The sequence below is a fragment of the Bos indicus x Bos taurus genome, chromosome 20 (assembly GCF_003369695.1).
Source record: "Bos indicus x Bos taurus breed Angus x Brahman F1 hybrid chromosome 20, Bos_hybrid_MaternalHap_v2.0, whole genome shotgun sequence".
Lineage (NCBI taxonomy): Eukaryota > Metazoa > Chordata > Mammalia > Artiodactyla > Bovidae > Bos > Bos indicus x Bos taurus.
In genome coordinates, this window is record NC_040095.1 from 2,911,762 (window position 1) to 2,929,993 (window position 18,232).

Genomic DNA, 18,232 nt, shown 5'->3' on the forward strand with positions numbered 1-18,232 from the left:
ATGGCATTATATCAAGGTAGTGTTTACATACGAAAAACAAAAGGCAGAATAAGTGAAAGCTAAGTTGCCATACCATAGGAAACAGGCAGATCAGGAGAAAGAAAGAGAACAGAATCACAGGGGATCAAATCAGAGATGAGAAATCCCATACAGCTGGTGTCTGGCAGAGAGAACCTGGAATCACACCAGAGCATCAGGGAGTGTGAAGGTGTCAACCCACCTCTCAGCTTTGCCAGGCTATTAGGGAATATTCCATTGGCTGCCAGTGGCATTTTCCCACTTGTAATGGGATATGTATTTATAAGCTCAAGGTGGCTGGGGTTGGGACTGAAATGTTACACCCCAAACTCTGCAACCAGCACACCCTAATGGAAAGCTTAGTGGATTCTCAGGCCCCGGTGTATTCAGCAGAGAATCCCTGAGTCTGGGATTTCAGTCTCAGCATGGAAAGTAAGACCTATCTCTATATTTGGGGGAACTTGTTGAGAGAGATTTGAGGAAAATTTCTATAAATTCTTTAACTTCCTCTTATTTTTTTAATTCTTATTTTTATAAGTGCCTAACATAATCCTGAATTATTTGACGGCTTGCCAAAACCTGGAATAGATGGAAATTTTTTAAATGTTGGAATCTTTTATTGAGGCACTCTACTTTCCAGCCCATCTATGAGATGAGTTTGTTACCACTTTGAAAAAAAAGAAATCATGTGGTATGCTGGGACTAAAATTAGTAGGTGAATGTGGGTTTTTGTGGGTATATATGTATTTCAAATAAGGGAAGTGCTTCCTGGAAGAAAAAGAGGAGTTAGAAAAAATTTTTAAAACTTCTTACTCTGTTCTCCCCACTTGTTCCCTGCATCATTGTGGATACAACAGCATATTAAATCTTTACATTTATTCAGTTTGAATAGTCTGCAGAAAATATACATTAATGATAAAGTTTTTGACAATTAAATGTTTTCATGCAGGTATATGCCCGTATGTCAGAAGTCTTAGGAATAACAGATGACAACCATGTTCTAGAAACATTCATGACGAAAATGTGAGTCCCTGCTTTGGTTCTTTGATTTTTCTTTTGTTGTATTGATTTGATCTTCTTACTGTGCTTAAATATCTTCATATATATTAATTTTTAATAACAGACTTTTAAAATTATGCTTTAATTTTAGAATGGTAGCATTGTTCTTATCTGAAATTTAATTTTACATGTTTAAAATTCACCATCCAAAAGGCATTGTTATTTGTCAAGGTATCCATGCAACTGCAGTATACAGTATCAAAACGTAGTTTTGAGAAGTTTACACACTTTGCTGAACTTCAGTTCAGTGGGCAGCCTTTTTAAATTAAAAACAAAGTGCTCAGTTTTAAAGACCAACTCAAGAGATTATTACAAATTGGAATCATTGAGAGAGATTTGGTTGCCTTCAAACAGGGCATTCATTGATTCCAGTAGAAACCTATGGCTATCAGAGACATGTTCTTGGAACCTGTCCTTAAATTATCCTTGTAATATTAGTAGAATTAACTAGTTTCTGGTCAAGAAATAGCGCTGTACACTTGGCCTAAGGTTCTGTGCCTCCACTTGACCCCTTACTTCCTCTGTGTAAAAGATAGGTAGCACTGCCTTATTTGCAGAGAACAAAGCAAGATAAACAAACATGATCCTAAGAAGTAAGTTTTGGAACCCCAAATTTGATGGTTCATTTCTTGGCAGTAAGTGTAAGTCTCTACTTGACTTCCTTTGAAACTCCTATTGTCACTCCCTACTGTGTTTGTTTTGGATACAAACTTAATGTTTCTTTTGTGAAACACTTAGGCAAGTTTAATTTACAAAAAGAAATTTATAGAATAATAGACCATTTGGAGAATAATGTTGCTTGTGCATCGATTGTGTGTAATTTTGAACATGAAATAAAAAGAAGAGAAAATGTTCCATTGGTATTTAAACCCACTTCGTGAGGTATTTGTGATGTAGGTCAACTTACATGAATGATGTGTATTTCCATGTTCTCCCTACACAAGCAAATACCTTAATTATAATTAAAAACTTTTTTTTCATGTTTAGTGTTACAAACCTTAAATACTGGGGAAGATGTGAGCCTGTAATTTCAAGGACGCTGCAGTTCCTAAATGACCTTTCTGTTGGATATCCTTTTTACTGTATCTGATAATGTATATAAACAAACCTAACAAGTGCATTCTGTTGGCCAGGTATTTTCCTTATTTATAATTTTTCAAGTGGTTTTCTTAAGTAAAAAGCATTTCATTTAGCCTTATCTATAAATGCATAATTTTGAAAGATTTATATTAGCTACATAATATGAAACATTTTATTCAGAGTCACAATTGAATTTATATGGATATATAGATTTCTAACTAGCAAAAGTTACGTTTATATCCACCCAGGTTTATAAATGGATACATAAAAAAGTAGGCAACCACATATGTTTTAATCCATGATTTTTCATAACTGTCAGGATGGTGTTGTTTTAAAAGAACACATATAACTAATCTTAAGAAGGTCAGTATATTCTAAAAACTGTTATTTTATAAAAACTGAATTCCTAAGAGTCAGTATTTCTTCAGTGTTCATTTCAGTTGAAATGAGTATTATTTTCTCTAGTTAATAGGCACAAAGGAGTAACAGAAAGAGAATTATAAGGGTTTTGACCACTTCCTTGATTATTTCCTCTACCAAATCAACATCTTGTTTACTCTAGAATAAGATTTCCCATTACACATTAAATGGTTAGGTCTCTCTTTACCAGATTTTTAAAATCTAAAACCAGAATCATCCTTTCTTACTACATCATAGTTGATAGCATTGTAGTGTTTCTACCAATGAGAGAGAAGCATGTTGATTATGTTTTATATGTTAGCTATCAAATATATAGGAGTTGTGAAAAATAAGTGTTAGTTTAGTTAACCACTAAGATTAGCTGATATTTTAATAGGAAGACAGCATTCTGAAAATGGGTGGCACTGGATAGAAATCTTTAATGTGGGTTCACTCCAGGAATATGTTTGTATTAGTTAAGTTTAAAATTGTGTTCCTTGGCAAACCATAAAAGATTTCCAAAGTATTAGACACCCACTTTTGTGCTGGAATTTAATATGCAACTTTTTATTGGAAAATAATCGTCCTTGTCTGGCAAAATCCACCATGCAATATTTCTGTTAGTAGGTATAATGCAATAAAGACAGGGAGGGCTATTTATCACTACAAATTTTGAGGATTTCAGGATTCTTTTTATTATTTTAATATATTTCTTTGATATTAAATCAGAAAAATGATAAATTACACCTGTCCAGGCTGTTTTTCCTTTTTACTGGAAAGTGATGTACAACCCAATTCCAGTGGTCATTTTGGCTTTTTAAGATATGTATTTTTTCTTATTAAAAAAAAAGCTCAACCTGTATTTTTTTAATAATAATGCTGAAATACTCTTTATTTCTAACATATGAAGTGGTTTATAAGTACTTCCTAGTATTGCAAACTCTGGCCTTTTCACAATGTATTACTTTGAGAACATATTATCTGAAAAGAAGCCTATGTTGTTTTATAGCACATATCTGTGTTTAGATTTACCCTATTTTTTAGGTTGAAATTGAAATCTAATATAAAATTAATTTGATTTGTATTCTTTTTTGTTTAATTTACATAAAGCCTAATTTATTTGTATCTGCTATTTAAGATCCTTTCCTATCATTTACATCTTTTATATATTCTTTAATCCTGACTATAATCTTTTATTTTACAAGTCACTTATTGCTTTTGAGCATTCCTTTTTGAAGTTAATAAAAAATCATATTTTCCAAAAGCTTATTAGATAAAAGTTTAAAAGCTGTAACATTTTAAACCAAGGGATGGGCATAATTTCAACTTGGGTACATTGATTTATATTTTTTAACAATTATTTCAGGTTTGCATATTTAGAAATATATATTAACTCAATTTGATTTCAGTGCTCAGTTATTTGAATTATAAATCATTATGTCCCTTCTAGCTGATCAGTCATGAAACATCTTTGAATTCATTTACATAATGGAATATGTGAGTGGTGTATCTATTTCAGTGCAGTTGCTGGTTACCTAATGCATGTTTTGTTGTTTCTAATCGATTTCTTTATTGTAATGTGTTTTTAAATCCTGATTTTAAAGCAATACGTTATTTCTGTGTTAAAAGTAAGATGGCTCAGCGATAGAAGCAGTTATGCAAGATAAAAATCATCACCAACTGACCTTTATAAATGGAAATCTGTTTATATATTAATATTCAAAATATTTATATTGAAAATGCTAGTAACAAATAAATGAAAAGCATGTTATCTTACTGTAAAATTTTTAATGTCCCTTATTACTTTTATAATGCATGTTTTCAAATAATTATTGTTTTGTTTTTTGTATTTTTATCTTCTTCAGCGTGAATCTTACTTATTATTTATGGTCCTCAAAGCCAGTCTCTGAATTTTGGTGTTCTTCTATCTGACTGCTTGCTTAGGAATTAAAATCACAAAGGTCCTAATTTTTAGGAAGTACTAAAAAGCCTCATGTTTATTTACCTAAGGCAGTCATCTCAAACTTTAGTGATAGTCAGAATTTCTGGAGTTCTTGTTAAAATACAAATTACTGGGCCCCACTACCCCCAGAGCTTCTGTTTTAAGAGGTTTAAAATTCTGTTTTAAAATTTAGACCGAGGCCTGAGAATTTGCATTTTCATTAGTTCTCAGCTGATGCTGGTGGCTCACGGACCATATTTTGAAGACTTCTGCCTTAAGTTAATTGGAAAATAGAACTTAATGTCCTCAACAGAAAATCTGAATATTTCTCCTACAGAATCTTCTCTGAGGAAATTTGTCTTCACTTAGAAAAGGCAGATTTGACATTTTTAGAAATAGTCTAGTTTTCTAAATAATAATAATGTGTGTGAGGAGGCTACCATTGTGTTAAGTCCCCAGATTTTAACTGGAAAGCCCTTGTTGCATTTATTCCAAGGTTTCTGTTGGTAAATTTGAAGCTTTCTAAATTGGCAAGTCTATCGTAACTTTAAAATCCATTGGCAGAAAGAGACACGTGTACCCCAATGTTCATCGCAGCACTGTTTATAATAGCCAAGACATGGAAGCAACCTAGATGTCCATCAGCAGATGAATGGATAAGAAAGCTGTGGTACATATACACAATGGAGTATTACTCAGCCATTAAAAAGAATACATTTGAATCAGTTCTAATGAGGTGGATGAAACTGGAGCCTATTATACAGAGTGAAGTAAGCCAGAAGGAAAAACATAAATACAGTATACTAACGCATATATATGGAATTTAGAAATATGGTAACAATAACCCGGTGTACGAGACAGCAAAAGAGACACTGATGTATAGAACAGTCTTATGGACTCTGTGGGAGAGGGAGAGGGTGGGAAGATTTGGGAGAATGGCAATGAAACATGTAAAATATCATGTAGGAAACGAGTTGCCAGTCCAGGTTCGATGCATGATGCTGGGTGCTTGGGGCTGGTGCACTGGGACGGCCCAGAGGGATGGTATGGGGAGGGAGGAGGGAGGAGGGTTCGGGATGGGGAACACATGTATACCTGTGGCGGATTCATTTTGATATTTGGCAAAACTAATACAATTATGTAAAGTTTAAAAATAAAATTAGAGAAAAAAAATAAAAATAATAAATGAAAAAAAATAAATAAAATAAAATATATTAAATAAAAATAAAAAAAAAATCCATTGGCCTTTTTGAGAGAAAGTTTGTTCTCCCAGCAGATTCATTATATGTGGCATATACGGCAAATTTAGCAAACATATCTAGTAACTTTTTAATGTACTTTTTAATTTTCTAAAGTTAAATTTCAATAATTCCAGATTCTAAATAGCTTTTTCTAACAGACACAGGATTGAAATGACTCTGTCCTGGGGCAGCCCTTCACAGTTAGTTTTAATACTTGGGTATCCTTTTCCTGCTTTGATATGTTTTCCAGTCGTAAATTCTGGTTTCTGTCTAATTGGGGAAGATGTAAGATTGTTTAAGTGATTAGGACAAGGAAGCTGCCGGGGAAACTAGAGTGAGAATAAGGGTCATAGAGAGCCATCAAAGAAACTTACTTTTTTAAATGCTGAGAGAGAGGGAAGTGTCACATTTCATTCATAATTCTGTTTGGTTTTTAATCATTATTTCAAGTTTTTCTTCCTTTGAAAAGTAGTTGATCAACATTTCTATTGTAATTCATTGTTTACTCAGATTTATAGCAGTTGCATGCATGTCTCTGAGTTTCAGATAGATCATAATGAGAAAGGAAATTTCATTTTCTGTTAGGCCCTCTGTTGGTAGCTGCCCTTATTACATCATCCTCAAAGGTTTGAGAAAACCCAAAAGATAGTCTTCAGCTTCTTAAAAACAGACCTCATTAAGAATTCTACATTAATTCATGAATTTATCCAAACTTATTTTACCCTATTGATAATGTGAACTTCAACAATTCTTAGAATTAATAACTTCTTCATGTTATTGCAAGACCGCATACATCATCCACTGGGCCCAGTACAAAATGAAAATGTGGTGTGCATTGTTCATAAATGATTAAGAATTTAAAGTCTTCAGCAGCAGCACACTGAACCAAGCAGAGGCCTTTATAACCACAGAACTCTGTGCAAGTGCATAGTCTAAACTGAGAAACCATGAATCTGGCTCAGGTTATCTGCTGTAAAAAGAATTCCTTCCATTTGGCTTCAGACTAACTTTCTAAGACTATCTCCCGTAGTTCCTGTACACCAGGATTCGGTGAATCCTGAATGAGGTGGAGCATCAGGAAAGAGTAGAAGATGAAAGTCTAGTATGAAGTAAGGGGAAAGGCTGGAAGTAAAACTGGATATGTCTGTTACAGGAGATATTTAGTAATAAACAGTAGTAATTGTGCTTTTGTGAAACAGTATTAAAATGTATCATTTTATTTCAATGAATATCACCATCTTCAGATGGTTTTCAGAATGTTAAATAAAACTAGTTTCAGCTACATCCCTCAGGCATACTTCTATTAACATTTCTTATCAAAAGAAATGTTGATGTATTTCTTTGTTTGCTGTCTCTATCATCTTTGGAAAAGTCATCCCATAATTAATCTGCTCTATTTGTTTGTATACTAGCATCAACTGTGAGAATCTTCTGTTTCTCCTCTGTAGCCCACTTATGCAGGCCTTCTGTCAGTTCTTTATAGATTCATGCTTTACAAGCTTACCTTCCTTGAGTATTATTTTGATCTGATCATTTCACTTCCCAAAAGCCCAGAATCACATGCTTCTTGGGTGAAAGTAAAATTATTGATTTAAACTTGAGTTCTTTAACGGTACCTAACTTATTGAGTTCCCAAAACTAATTTCCTGATCCACAACTCAACCCCAATTTATACTTTATACTTGGGCCAAAGAAATTTGTTTTGCCTTCCCCTTGATATCCTTCAGGCTTCCCTGGTGGCTCAGACAATAAAGAGTCTTCCTGTAATGCGGGAGACATGGGTTCGATCCTTGGGTTGGGAAGATCCCCTGGAGAAGGAAGTGGCTACCCACTTCAGTATTCTTGCCTGGAAAATCCCATGAACAGAGGAACCTGGCAGCCTACGGTCCATGGCGCCACAGAGAGTCTAGACACGACAGAGCGATTTTCACTCTTTTTGATACCCTTCATTATCTTTCACTGAATCACCACATATGCTATTCTCTTCGTTTGACCCATTATAACTCACTTAGGTCTCTTAAATTTTCAGGTTTCGCTAAAAACTTGGTAGAGCCATCCTGAAGTAATTATTAATTATAATCCTTAGTCACTGTGTTAACTGAAAGAACTCGAAGGAGTCATTTAATTTCTCTAAGGCTCAGTTTCTTCATTTGTAGAAAGGGAATATCATCTATCTCTTAGGATTTTGTAAAGATTAAATAATAGGGCTTCCCTGGTAGCTCAGTTGGTAAAGAATCCACCTGTAGTACAGGAGACCCTGGTTTGATTCCTGGGTTGGGAAGATCCCCTGGAGAAGGGAAAGGCTACCCACTCCAGTATTCTGGCCTGGAAAATTCCAGGGACCATATAGTACATGGGGTCTCAAAGAGTCGGACACAACTGAGTGACTTTCACTTTCAAATAATATAATAAATATGTAACAGTATATCTGTGTTATCTAACAGTAATAAAGCACCTGGTATTACTGACCCAGTCACATGGTAGATGCTACTAAATGCTTCAATTTTGTTCCTTTTCTTTTTACTTAGTGTTCTTGGACACCTAGTTCTTTTCTGTATTTCTGGGGATAAATATAATATAGCCTAGTATTGGCTAGTTCTCTCTCCTATTAAACTGTAAGTTACTAGCTATTAGGACTGTTTTGTTTCCTTTCCCTATAGTTTCAGAACTTCATCACAGCAGACAGGAGACCATATTGTTGCCTCTCCTGTTGTGTGACTAAACAGTAAGTGACTGAACTCTTATTCCTTACATGCAGTAATTAGTACCCCTTAAGATGCTTCATTTTGGTTATACCTGTTTGGGGTTTTTTTAGTCTAGTACAGTTCATGAGCATAATTCTACTTTTGAAATCACTAATATTTCAGTAATTATACTATATACCTATCACACCTACAGTAATTTCCATCAGGTAATTTTTTATCTGTGAACTTTCTTCTATCATCAGGATCTAATTCTATCTATAATGTTTGTAAACATGTATGGCTTTTACATAATTGCCTGGATCAGTACCGTTATCCACCCTCTTGTTCTTAGTGAATATCATGCATCTAATATGCTACTTTGATTTTAAAAGAGAAATTTCATCACATTTTAACACTTCTTAGTTTTATAATTTTATATTTTAAAACTTTCTTAGTAGTGCATATAATAATGATATTCTTTATAATCAATGATGTTTTAGGATTAATGAAATACAGTATTACTCAGTAAATACTTGCTGCCATGAATTGAAGTAATACTTGGTGCTGCTTTGCCCACTAGCTGCTAAAGTGTGTGGTACCTGTAACTTAAGAAACCAGGGCTTTGTCAGTTAGGTTATTCTTCTCTTCTGAAGATACAGATTTTTTTCAAACTTTTGACCATCTCTAAGATACACCATTCTTTCAACTTTTTCTTGCCCAAGCTAACTATCAGTGAGACCATCTTCACTGCCATCAGTGTTTTCGTAACCACATGGATATAGACAGGTTTTCTGAGCATTTTGTTTGTTAAGTTAATATCAGCCAGTCTGTGGAGTTTGCTCAGTCCTGACTGTGATGAAGGCTCATTAATGAATTGATGCCTCCTAAAAGAAGTTTCCCTGTCCCTTCTGGGGCCTAGTTCCAGTTTCACTTGTACCTCAAAAAGCTAGTGATCTCTGTAGAATCATTTGGCATATTTCAAATCGAATGGATATGATTCAGCCTAGTGAGAAGAGCTTATAGTTTCAAGTCACACAGACCTTTGAAGTTTGGATTTGAATCCAGAAGTTCTGCCATTTGTATATTCCATGTGTAACTTTTATTAAATTCTCTTACTCTTCTAGACTTCTACTGCTGTTACTGTTAACCACCATTAACCACATGTACTATTATGAACTGTTGTCAACAGGCCTCTGAAATCTAACCTGGTACTACCACCCAACCAAAATGGTGCAGCTTACAAGAATCCTAGTCTCTTAGGGAAGAATGAAAATTATGAAGACGTATCTATTTACCTTTTTTAAAAAATTATATATTTTTGTAAGGGCCATGGCTAGCTTTGAATTGAATTCCTATAGGGAAATATAAGTATTCAGATGAACTTTCATTTTTTCTTTATTGAAAAAAGTTTCTAAAAATCATTCTTAATCTTCTTCTTCACAATGTAATTAAAAGGCAGTGAGTCTGGCCTGGGTACAAAGTGCACAGATGCAATTCTGCAGAAAATGTGTCTTTGGCAGATGAGATTCTTCCTGTGAATGTTCTGTTTATTGCTACCATAAATATTCTATTGTCAAAACATGACTTGCTGTTTATTAGCAGCACTGACAGGAAGATTCCTATTAATGGCAGCATTCTTATTACCCATAGACACTGTCACTTTTAACTTTGCAATTCTAAGAGAATTGCATTTGGTAATTACTTAAGATATTTCTTAGCTTATTGATCCCTACCCCTGTTTAACTGAGTGGAGTTTGAGTGGCAGTTCTTCTGCTCAGTGACTTACACTGGAAAAAATCAAGTGTGCCTCTTTGTAAGCAAGGAGAGACTTGCTGCCTATCAGCCTTGATCTAGTTTCATCCTGCCAGAAACACACAGTGCGTCGAGCACCCGCTGAGAGCAGTGTACTGAGGAAAACATGTACGTGCGGCCACTACACTTAGAAAGCTTACAGTCTAGTCTGGAGATAAGCAAAATATGCAGTTGCTTAACCTGCAACTGGAATGGGCTGCCTTGAGTCAGAGGGGCTTGAATCTAAATCATACTAATTGCCTGTCTTTTGGAAAGTTTAACTTCATTTTTATAGTTTGTTTCCTCATTTGAGAACTAGAGTCTATCTCATGGGATTGAGAGAATTAACCTTGAAAGTCGTAAGCATTCTATAAATGTTCATGCTCTGCCTCTTTGTGTCATCTCCATGATTTATAATTGGCAAAGACAGGTGCATCAACTGATCCTCACAACCCAGGATAGCTTGCATGTATCCTCATTTGTTGAGGAAAACTAAGGCTGAGAGACACAGAGTGTAATACTCAGGCTCATCCAGCTGATTGAATGGTATAGTCAAACTGAAAGCCCAGGTTTCCTAACTTTTGTCTTCTATTCTTATACCCACACTTGAGTGACTAACATTTAAAATTAGGCTCATCAGTGCCAGTGTATAGAGTTAATAGACATCTGCATTTGGAGATGATGTGAAGGAAAAGAGCCAGTGTTTTCATTGGGACATAAGTGGAACCATGTAAGATTATTATTTTTTTTTGGAAGCATATAAGATCATTATGGTTTGAAGAAAGGTATGTGTAAGTATGTAGGGAATGCCCCACAGGTGCCCTAGCTAGACCGGAAAGCACAGGACTAGGATAAACCCTAAGTAAGAGCAGAGGGTGTTTGTGTACTGAATTGGTGTTCTTAGACCCCACTTCAGCCTTTCTTTGATGATGGCATTAACCAGAAGTTATTTAGGCTTTGGGATCATGTTTGTGATGTTTTTCAACTCTATTCTCATTCTGAGTTGAACTGTTCAGGGGATAATGTGGTACAGTAGAAAGTACGTGGCCTTTATAGTCAAATCTCAGGTCAAATGTCAGCAGTCTCAGTCCATAGCAATGTAATCTTGGACAAGTAACTTAATTTCTCAGAGCTTCTGTTATCTATCTACGGATTAAACATAATAAATAATATTTAACAGTGTAATTATGAAAATTAGGTGGGTTAACAGATATATAATGCCTTATACCTAGTAGGAATGTAAGAAATTTTAGGTCCTTTAAACCTGTACTTCAACATTTAAGGACCTGCAGTTGCGGTCGCTACATCCTCCTAATTGTATTCTGATTTTCTTCATCTAAAGCAGAATTTCCTTAGGTTTCTACTAACTAAGCTCATGTTTCTTAGAATTGAATAATTTTCTCTTTCTTGATAGCCTATATATAGTCTTTCATAATTATTTTTTATGAAATAATATTAAGTGAAAAGAAGTTCTCAAGTTATACCCCAAATGTAAAAAGGGTCAATTTTAATTTTCCACTGTCAAGGCTCTAATAGTAAAAAAAGTTTTTGTCTTAATTATAAAATTCATTCTTTCTTTCCATAACTAGAATATGTATAAGAATGGAAAAGTAATTGCACTGGTTAATAATGGATTATCATTCTTAACAGAGTGGAAGGCATTTCTATAGGAGTAAAACTCTTTAGAAATAATATTTATTCCTCATAAATATAAATTGATGCCATTATAGTTCAGTGTTATTCTGTGATCTGTTACTTACTGGTAAGACAGTCATGTTTCCCCAGATGCCTTAACGTCTATTACCTATATCCTTTTAAAGAAACTTGTGAAGATAGATGCTGTGAAATTCATGCTAAAAAATCACACGGTGAGTCTTATTTCCTTGAATTGATGACTAGAGTTTTCTCGGTAGTTTAGGTCAACCATTAGTAACTCTGGATGCTCTTTTGCTTTCATTAGAGTGAACACTTCCCCTTTCTTGGCATCAGTGGCAGTTACAGTCTCAGTGACTTCAGATGCCGAACAGCCTTCTACACAGCCCTCACTCGTCTTCTGATGGTAGATCTAGGTAAGGTTAAGAATTTAAGCTTAATTAATAAGGGATCGACAGTATATTTGTGTGAATGAAGGAGTGTCATACTTGTGGGTACCATATTTAACTAATTGGAATTTGCCATCTTTGACAATTTTTTACAGCTTTCTAATATTTGAGCATTGACTCATTAGCTTTGGAGCCAAAAGACAAATTTTTGTATAGAAGGTGGTATTTTTCACTCCACTTAGTACTTGTGTTAATTCTTTACTTCAAAATTTATTTTCTGAGTATCCTTTGATCCTTTGGGACTTCGCTAGTAGCTCAGATGGTAAAGAATCTGCCTGCAATGCAGGAGACCTGGATTCTCTCCTTGGGTCGGGAAGATCCCCTAGAGAAGGGAATGGCAATCCACTCCAGTATTCTTGCCTGGACAGTTCCACGGACAGAGGAACCATGGCAGGCCACAGTCCATGGGATCGCACAGAGTCAGACACGACTGAGTGACTAAGACTTTCGCTTTGATCCATTAATTTTACTGCTATAGAAATCAAAGTGTAATCTTAAACACAGAAAAGCTCAATAAAAAAGATTTTCTTTGTAATGGCATTTAATCTAGAGAAATGTGGCAATGATGTGAATGTCCAACAACAGGGAATTATAAAGTTAGCCAGATCTACTTAACTTCATGGAATAGTCTGTGGTCATTAGAAATTTTGATTCGAAGACAAAGTAATATGTGAAATTTTGTTACAATATCAAGCAAAAAAGTAAGGTATTAAGCTGTGCAAATGATGTTGAGCATGCTCATTGGGAGGGAAAAGAAACAATGCCTCAAAAAAAGTCTTGAAATTCTTCAAAAATGTTAAATGTTGTCTTTGAGTAGGGTACTATAAATAACTTCCTCTTTTCTGGTAATTTGAAATTTTCCTTACTATATTATTTTCCTAATGGGAAGAATTAACTTGGTTTTGTTCTATTTTGTTCTATTAGCTTTGAAAAGCTAAAAGTTAGAAGTATCCACAAGTAGATAGCTACCTTAGAATGGGTACTTAAGCCTCCCTGTGTTGACCATGTCATCTGGAATCCCATTTCCCCCCATGTTTGGATACTTCAGGTTAAATTAATCAGTGTATAGACACATGAGAGACTTAAATCAATGACAGTGTCACCTTTAGAGAAAAGAATACTGATGATACTTTTTCTTCTGTTCTCTTGCAATGTATTGATTGATCCATCTATTTAAATATGAATTTTTAAAAACATGATCATATGTAAAGAAAAGGGATAAATAATTTCATTTTGCACATAAAAGGCATTGATCCTTTTGTAATAGAAAGATAACTAAATCCTTCTTTGCTCCACATCTATGTTATTTTCATGCATTTCAACAGAATATATTACCAGAAAGACAAACAGCCAAAAGTTGAGGAAAATGCAACTGGAATGATTAAGGAGCTTAGTGGGATTGATTTCTAAAGAAAGATTAAAAGAACCATGTATGTATAACTTGGCTAAGTGACAAGTAGGGCTTGAGGCAAAGAAAACTGTCTATAAATATTTGAAGAGTGTAAACCAGGCATGCAAAACCCAATCATCTGCTACCTTAGGCAAATGGGAGATCCGAGCGACAGCCTCGCATACTGCACACTGGCCTGCGTTACCTCTCAGCGGCTGCCTCGGAGAGCAGAAGAGCAGTCCAGACTCTTTGTCACCGTCCTCCATAATCATTTAGAGAGCACCCTGTCCTGAGCTCTGAGGACAAGACAAGGACCAGGCAGACACACTGGCCCCTGCCCTCACGGAGCTAGCCTCCTTGCCTTCCCAATTGTCCAAGCAGTAAAGGAGATAGTGAAACCCTTGTCTAGACTTAATTTGTTTCCTAAGCCTTAAAAATGCTCTTAATGACCTGTCAAACAGACTGAAAGAAGCAGGGAGACCAAAGTTAAACAATACTCAATGTAAGTAAACTAAATCTGAGAGTAGATAAAAATTAAAAACAATATCAGCTGCACTCAGGGAACTTGTGCATTGTTTGAAAAGAAATTTTTTATTTAATAGGGTTTTTTCACTTTTAAAAATAATTAAACATATATTATAAGCATCAAGTGATGATTTGTAGTAAATATTGCCAGAGCTTCCTTCCCTTGTTACAAACCAGAGTTCCTTTTCTTCCCCAAGTGTGTTGACCTTCTTTAGAGTATAAATATTGCCTTCTTCATCTTTTCTCGTACCAGTCTCAGCGTCTCTACATTGTAGGTGCTCAGTTAGTATTTGGTGAGTAAAGGACACACCATGCCATCGTCCTGGCTCCTGAGTTCAGCTCCGCCTGCCATGGTCTCTCTCTGGGAGTCGTTTGATCACTGGGCTCTCGAAGACAAAACAAATCAAGTGGCTGATTGCTTTTGCAAGTGTTTATCGACACTTGGCCACTTTTGTGCTCAATGAGTCACTTGTTGCTCTCTGTTCAAGTTATTACTAGTTATTACTTTATAGACAAGCATTTGTTGAGTGTTGTTGAACACAGTTTTATTATTTGAAGCCTGTCTCACAAGCTAGATTGACTAGATGTTGCTATCAGAATCCCTATATATATGGCTTTATAGTTTTCTGTTGGGTGTTCACTTTCATGAAAACAAGGAAAAAAGAGATAGTGATGTTGTCAAATTCAAAGATCCATGTATTAAATGAGGGAAATATTAGATAATGAGAATTCTTCTCAAATTAAACAAAAAAATTAAAGACGAACATTTTATATCAGTGATTTAAAAAAAAACAGCATAGAAAAAATGCCTAGCCAACCTGCTTGCAGAGCATTGGACATGATTCGTGGATTGAAATATAAAGCATATTCTAATTGAATCTTACAAAGAAATTGAATAGTCTTTGTGTATAAGCCATGCACACTGGAGTGATTTAAAAGGGGGAAGAAATTGGGTGTCACATTAATTGGTATTTACTTTGAAATGCATTTTGGTTTCTATTCAGTAATTTGTACTTTGTATGAATTTAATTAGATGCTATGTGCCCCAGGTTGTATTTCAGATTAAAATGTTGGGGGTGGGGTGTTGACAGTAAACAGTTGTACCACTTTATCAAATTGCTCTTTGGCTAAACTAGACAAAATGTTCACTTGTATGAAGAACAGAATTGAAAGCATTTCATCATCAGAAAGACGATTTTTATGTTGGCAACATTTTTTTTTATTTTAAGAAATTATAAAAATTAATGTAAGAAAAACCCTTCATGAGACAACATACATACAGAAAAAAATAGTGACCAACCATATGTGCATGCATGTTAGCCCTTCCAAGAATCACTTAAAGTTCCCAAGGTTATTTTTAAATTAACTTTGTCAATCTAATAAACTAAAGGAAAGATAATATTACCCAAGCCAGTAAATGGAGAACCTCCAGGGAGCTGTTCAGTGTAAAATACTTGAATAAATAAAAACCTTCTATTTTGTTTAATTTGAGTGGAGGTGAATTCAGTTGACAAATATTAAAGAGGGGAAGTGTGGGAGCGAGCTACAATACACCTTTTTGTTTTGCAGAGAACTAAATATTGTTAGTTGCAGATTAAGTTTTTTACCAACCACAAATTTAGAATTGCTCAGTGTCATAGTTGATTTTCCTTGGACACTTTATGATTGTTCTTTATCTTGAACTACTCCGATGAGAAGCATGTTGATGGGATCTGAGTGAGCAGTGCTTTCCTCAGATATCCAGACTCTTACAAGCAGTCATACTTTTCATGATCACAGGGGTACTAATATTAAAATGATGTTTATGGACTTTAAGAGAGGGTTCTCTCTTTAGGGATGAAGGTAGCATAATATCCATGTACCTTTGTGGCTTCTAATAGGTAATTGGCACCTGAAGATATCTCTAGCTTAAATGTGAAAAATCTGAAATAGCAAGTAAACGACTTGAATAAAAAGGGAAGTTCAGTTCAGTTCAGTTCAGTCGCTCAGTCATGTCCGACTCTTTGCGACCCCATGAATTGCATGCAGCACGCCAGGCCTCCCTGTCCATCACCAACTCCCGGAGTCTACCCAAACTCGTGTCTGTCGAGTCGGTGATGCCATCCAGCCATCTCATCCTCTGTCATCCCCTTCTCCTCCTGCCCCCAATCCCTCCCAGCTTCAGAGTCTTTTCCAGTGAGTCAACTCTTTGCATGAGGTGGCCAAAGTACTGGCGTTTCAGGTTTAGCATCACTCCTTCCAAAGAACACCCACGACCGATCTCCTTTAGAATGGACTGGTGGATCTCATTGCAGTCCAAGGGACTCTCAAGAGTCTTCTCCAACACCACAGTTCAAAAGCATCAATTCTTCGGCGCTCAGCCTTCTTCACAGTCCAACTCTCACATCCATACATGACCACTGGAAAAACCATAGCCTTGACTAGAAGGACCTTTGTTGGCAAAGTAATGTCTCTGCTTTTGAATATGCTACCTAGGGTGGTCATAACTTTTCTTCCAAGGAGTAAGCGTCTTTTAATTTCATGGCTGCAGTCACCATCTGCAGTGATTTTGGAGCCCCAAAAAATAAAGTCTGACACTGTTTCCACTGTTTCCCCATCTATTTCCCATGAAGTGATGGGACCAGATGCCATGATCTTAGTTTTCTGAATGTTGAGCTTTAAGCCAACTTTTTCACTCTCCACTTTCACTTTCATCAAGAGGCTTTTGAGTTCCTCTTCACTTTCTGCCATAAGGGTGGTGTCATCTGCATATCTGAGGTTATTGATACTTCTCCCGGCAATCTTGATTCCAGCTTGTGTTTCTTCCAGTCCAGCGTTTCTCCCAGTCCAGTGTTTCTCATGATGTACTTACTCTGCATATAATTTAAATAAGCAGGGTGACAATATACAGCCTTGACGTACTCCTTTTCCTATTTGGAACCAGTCTGTTGTTCCATGTCCAGTTCTAACTGTTGCTTCCTGAGCTGCATATAGGTTTCTCAAGAGGCAGGTCAGGTGGTCTGGTATTCCCATCTCTTTCAGAATTTTCCACAGTTTATTGTGATGCACACAGTCAAAGGCTTTGGCATAGTCAACAAAGCAGAAATAGATGTTTTTCTGGAACTCTCTTGCTTTTTCTGTGATCCAGCAGATGTTGGCAATTTGATCTCTGGTTCCTCTGCCTTTTCTAAAACCAGCTTGAACATCTGGAAGTTCACGGTTCACGAATTACTGAAGCCTGGCTTGGAGAATTTTGAGCATTACTTTACTAGTGTGTGAGATGAGTGCAATTGTGCAGTAGTTTGAGCGTTCTTTGGCATTGCCTTTCTTTGGGATTGGAAGAGTATTCTAGAAGTAGCTGCTAAAGAAAGAAGTGAAAATACAGAGGAAACTCCTTTTCTTTATTAATAATAACTAACATTTGTTTACAAATTTATAGTTTGCAGACCACTTTGACATACATTTTCCTATTTGATCTTCACCACAGCCTACATGAAATGGGTATCATTGCATTGTTTATCTGTTAAGAAAGTGAGATTCAATGACTTGCCCAAGGTCAGTCATATAATTTGTAGCCCTCTGACCATATATTCACTTTTGCTGTTCCTTTGCCTGTCACTTTCTCAAATCAATTAGGGAATGTAACTTTTTCTTCATTTTTATTTGAACTACTTGGACTGAATGAATGATTTGAGGCTGGAGGGAAGAAGGGATTACTTTCCAAACTTCTATCTAAACAGATAATATTCGTGTTTATTATTTGTCCTATATTGGTATATTACAGTTCTGTGGTCAGTGAAAGTCAAATGTAGTTTTAAAATTTTTTCTTAGGTCTAATAGTTGGCTAAAGCATATTTCTTCTCATGGAAAAAAGGACACAGAAGTAGATAGATATCCCAGGAGGATTTAGTGAGTGAGAAGCTTGATCCGAAATAGTCAGTGTTCTGACAGATAGGAAGGATACCTCAACGTCTATCACTTGTGTCCACGACTTGGCAGAGACTATCTGGGAAATAGACATT

The 18,232-nt window shown here is 35.6% G+C and overlaps 1 protein-coding gene across 6 annotated transcripts in view; it reads left to right on the forward strand.

Moving 5' to 3' along the window:
* RANBP17 (RAN binding protein 17) overlaps window positions 1-18,232 on the forward strand; it is a 375,933-nt gene that overhangs the window by 263,896 nt on the left and 93,805 nt on the right. For all 6 annotated transcript variants that reach the window (XR_003507255.1, XM_027520587.1, XM_027520586.1 and 3 more), the window contains 4 exons: window positions 968-1,041; window positions 2,065-2,145; window positions 12,019-12,082; window positions 12,175-12,283. Coding sequence is in view for 5 of the 6 variants with exons in the window: in XM_027520587.1 (XP_027376388.1) it covers window positions 968-1,041; window positions 2,065-2,145; window positions 12,019-12,082; window positions 12,175-12,283 (328 nt within the window). In the remaining variant the exon portion in view is untranslated. The remainder of the gene's footprint in view (window positions 1-967; window positions 1,042-2,064; window positions 2,146-12,018; window positions 12,083-12,174; window positions 12,284-18,232) is intronic.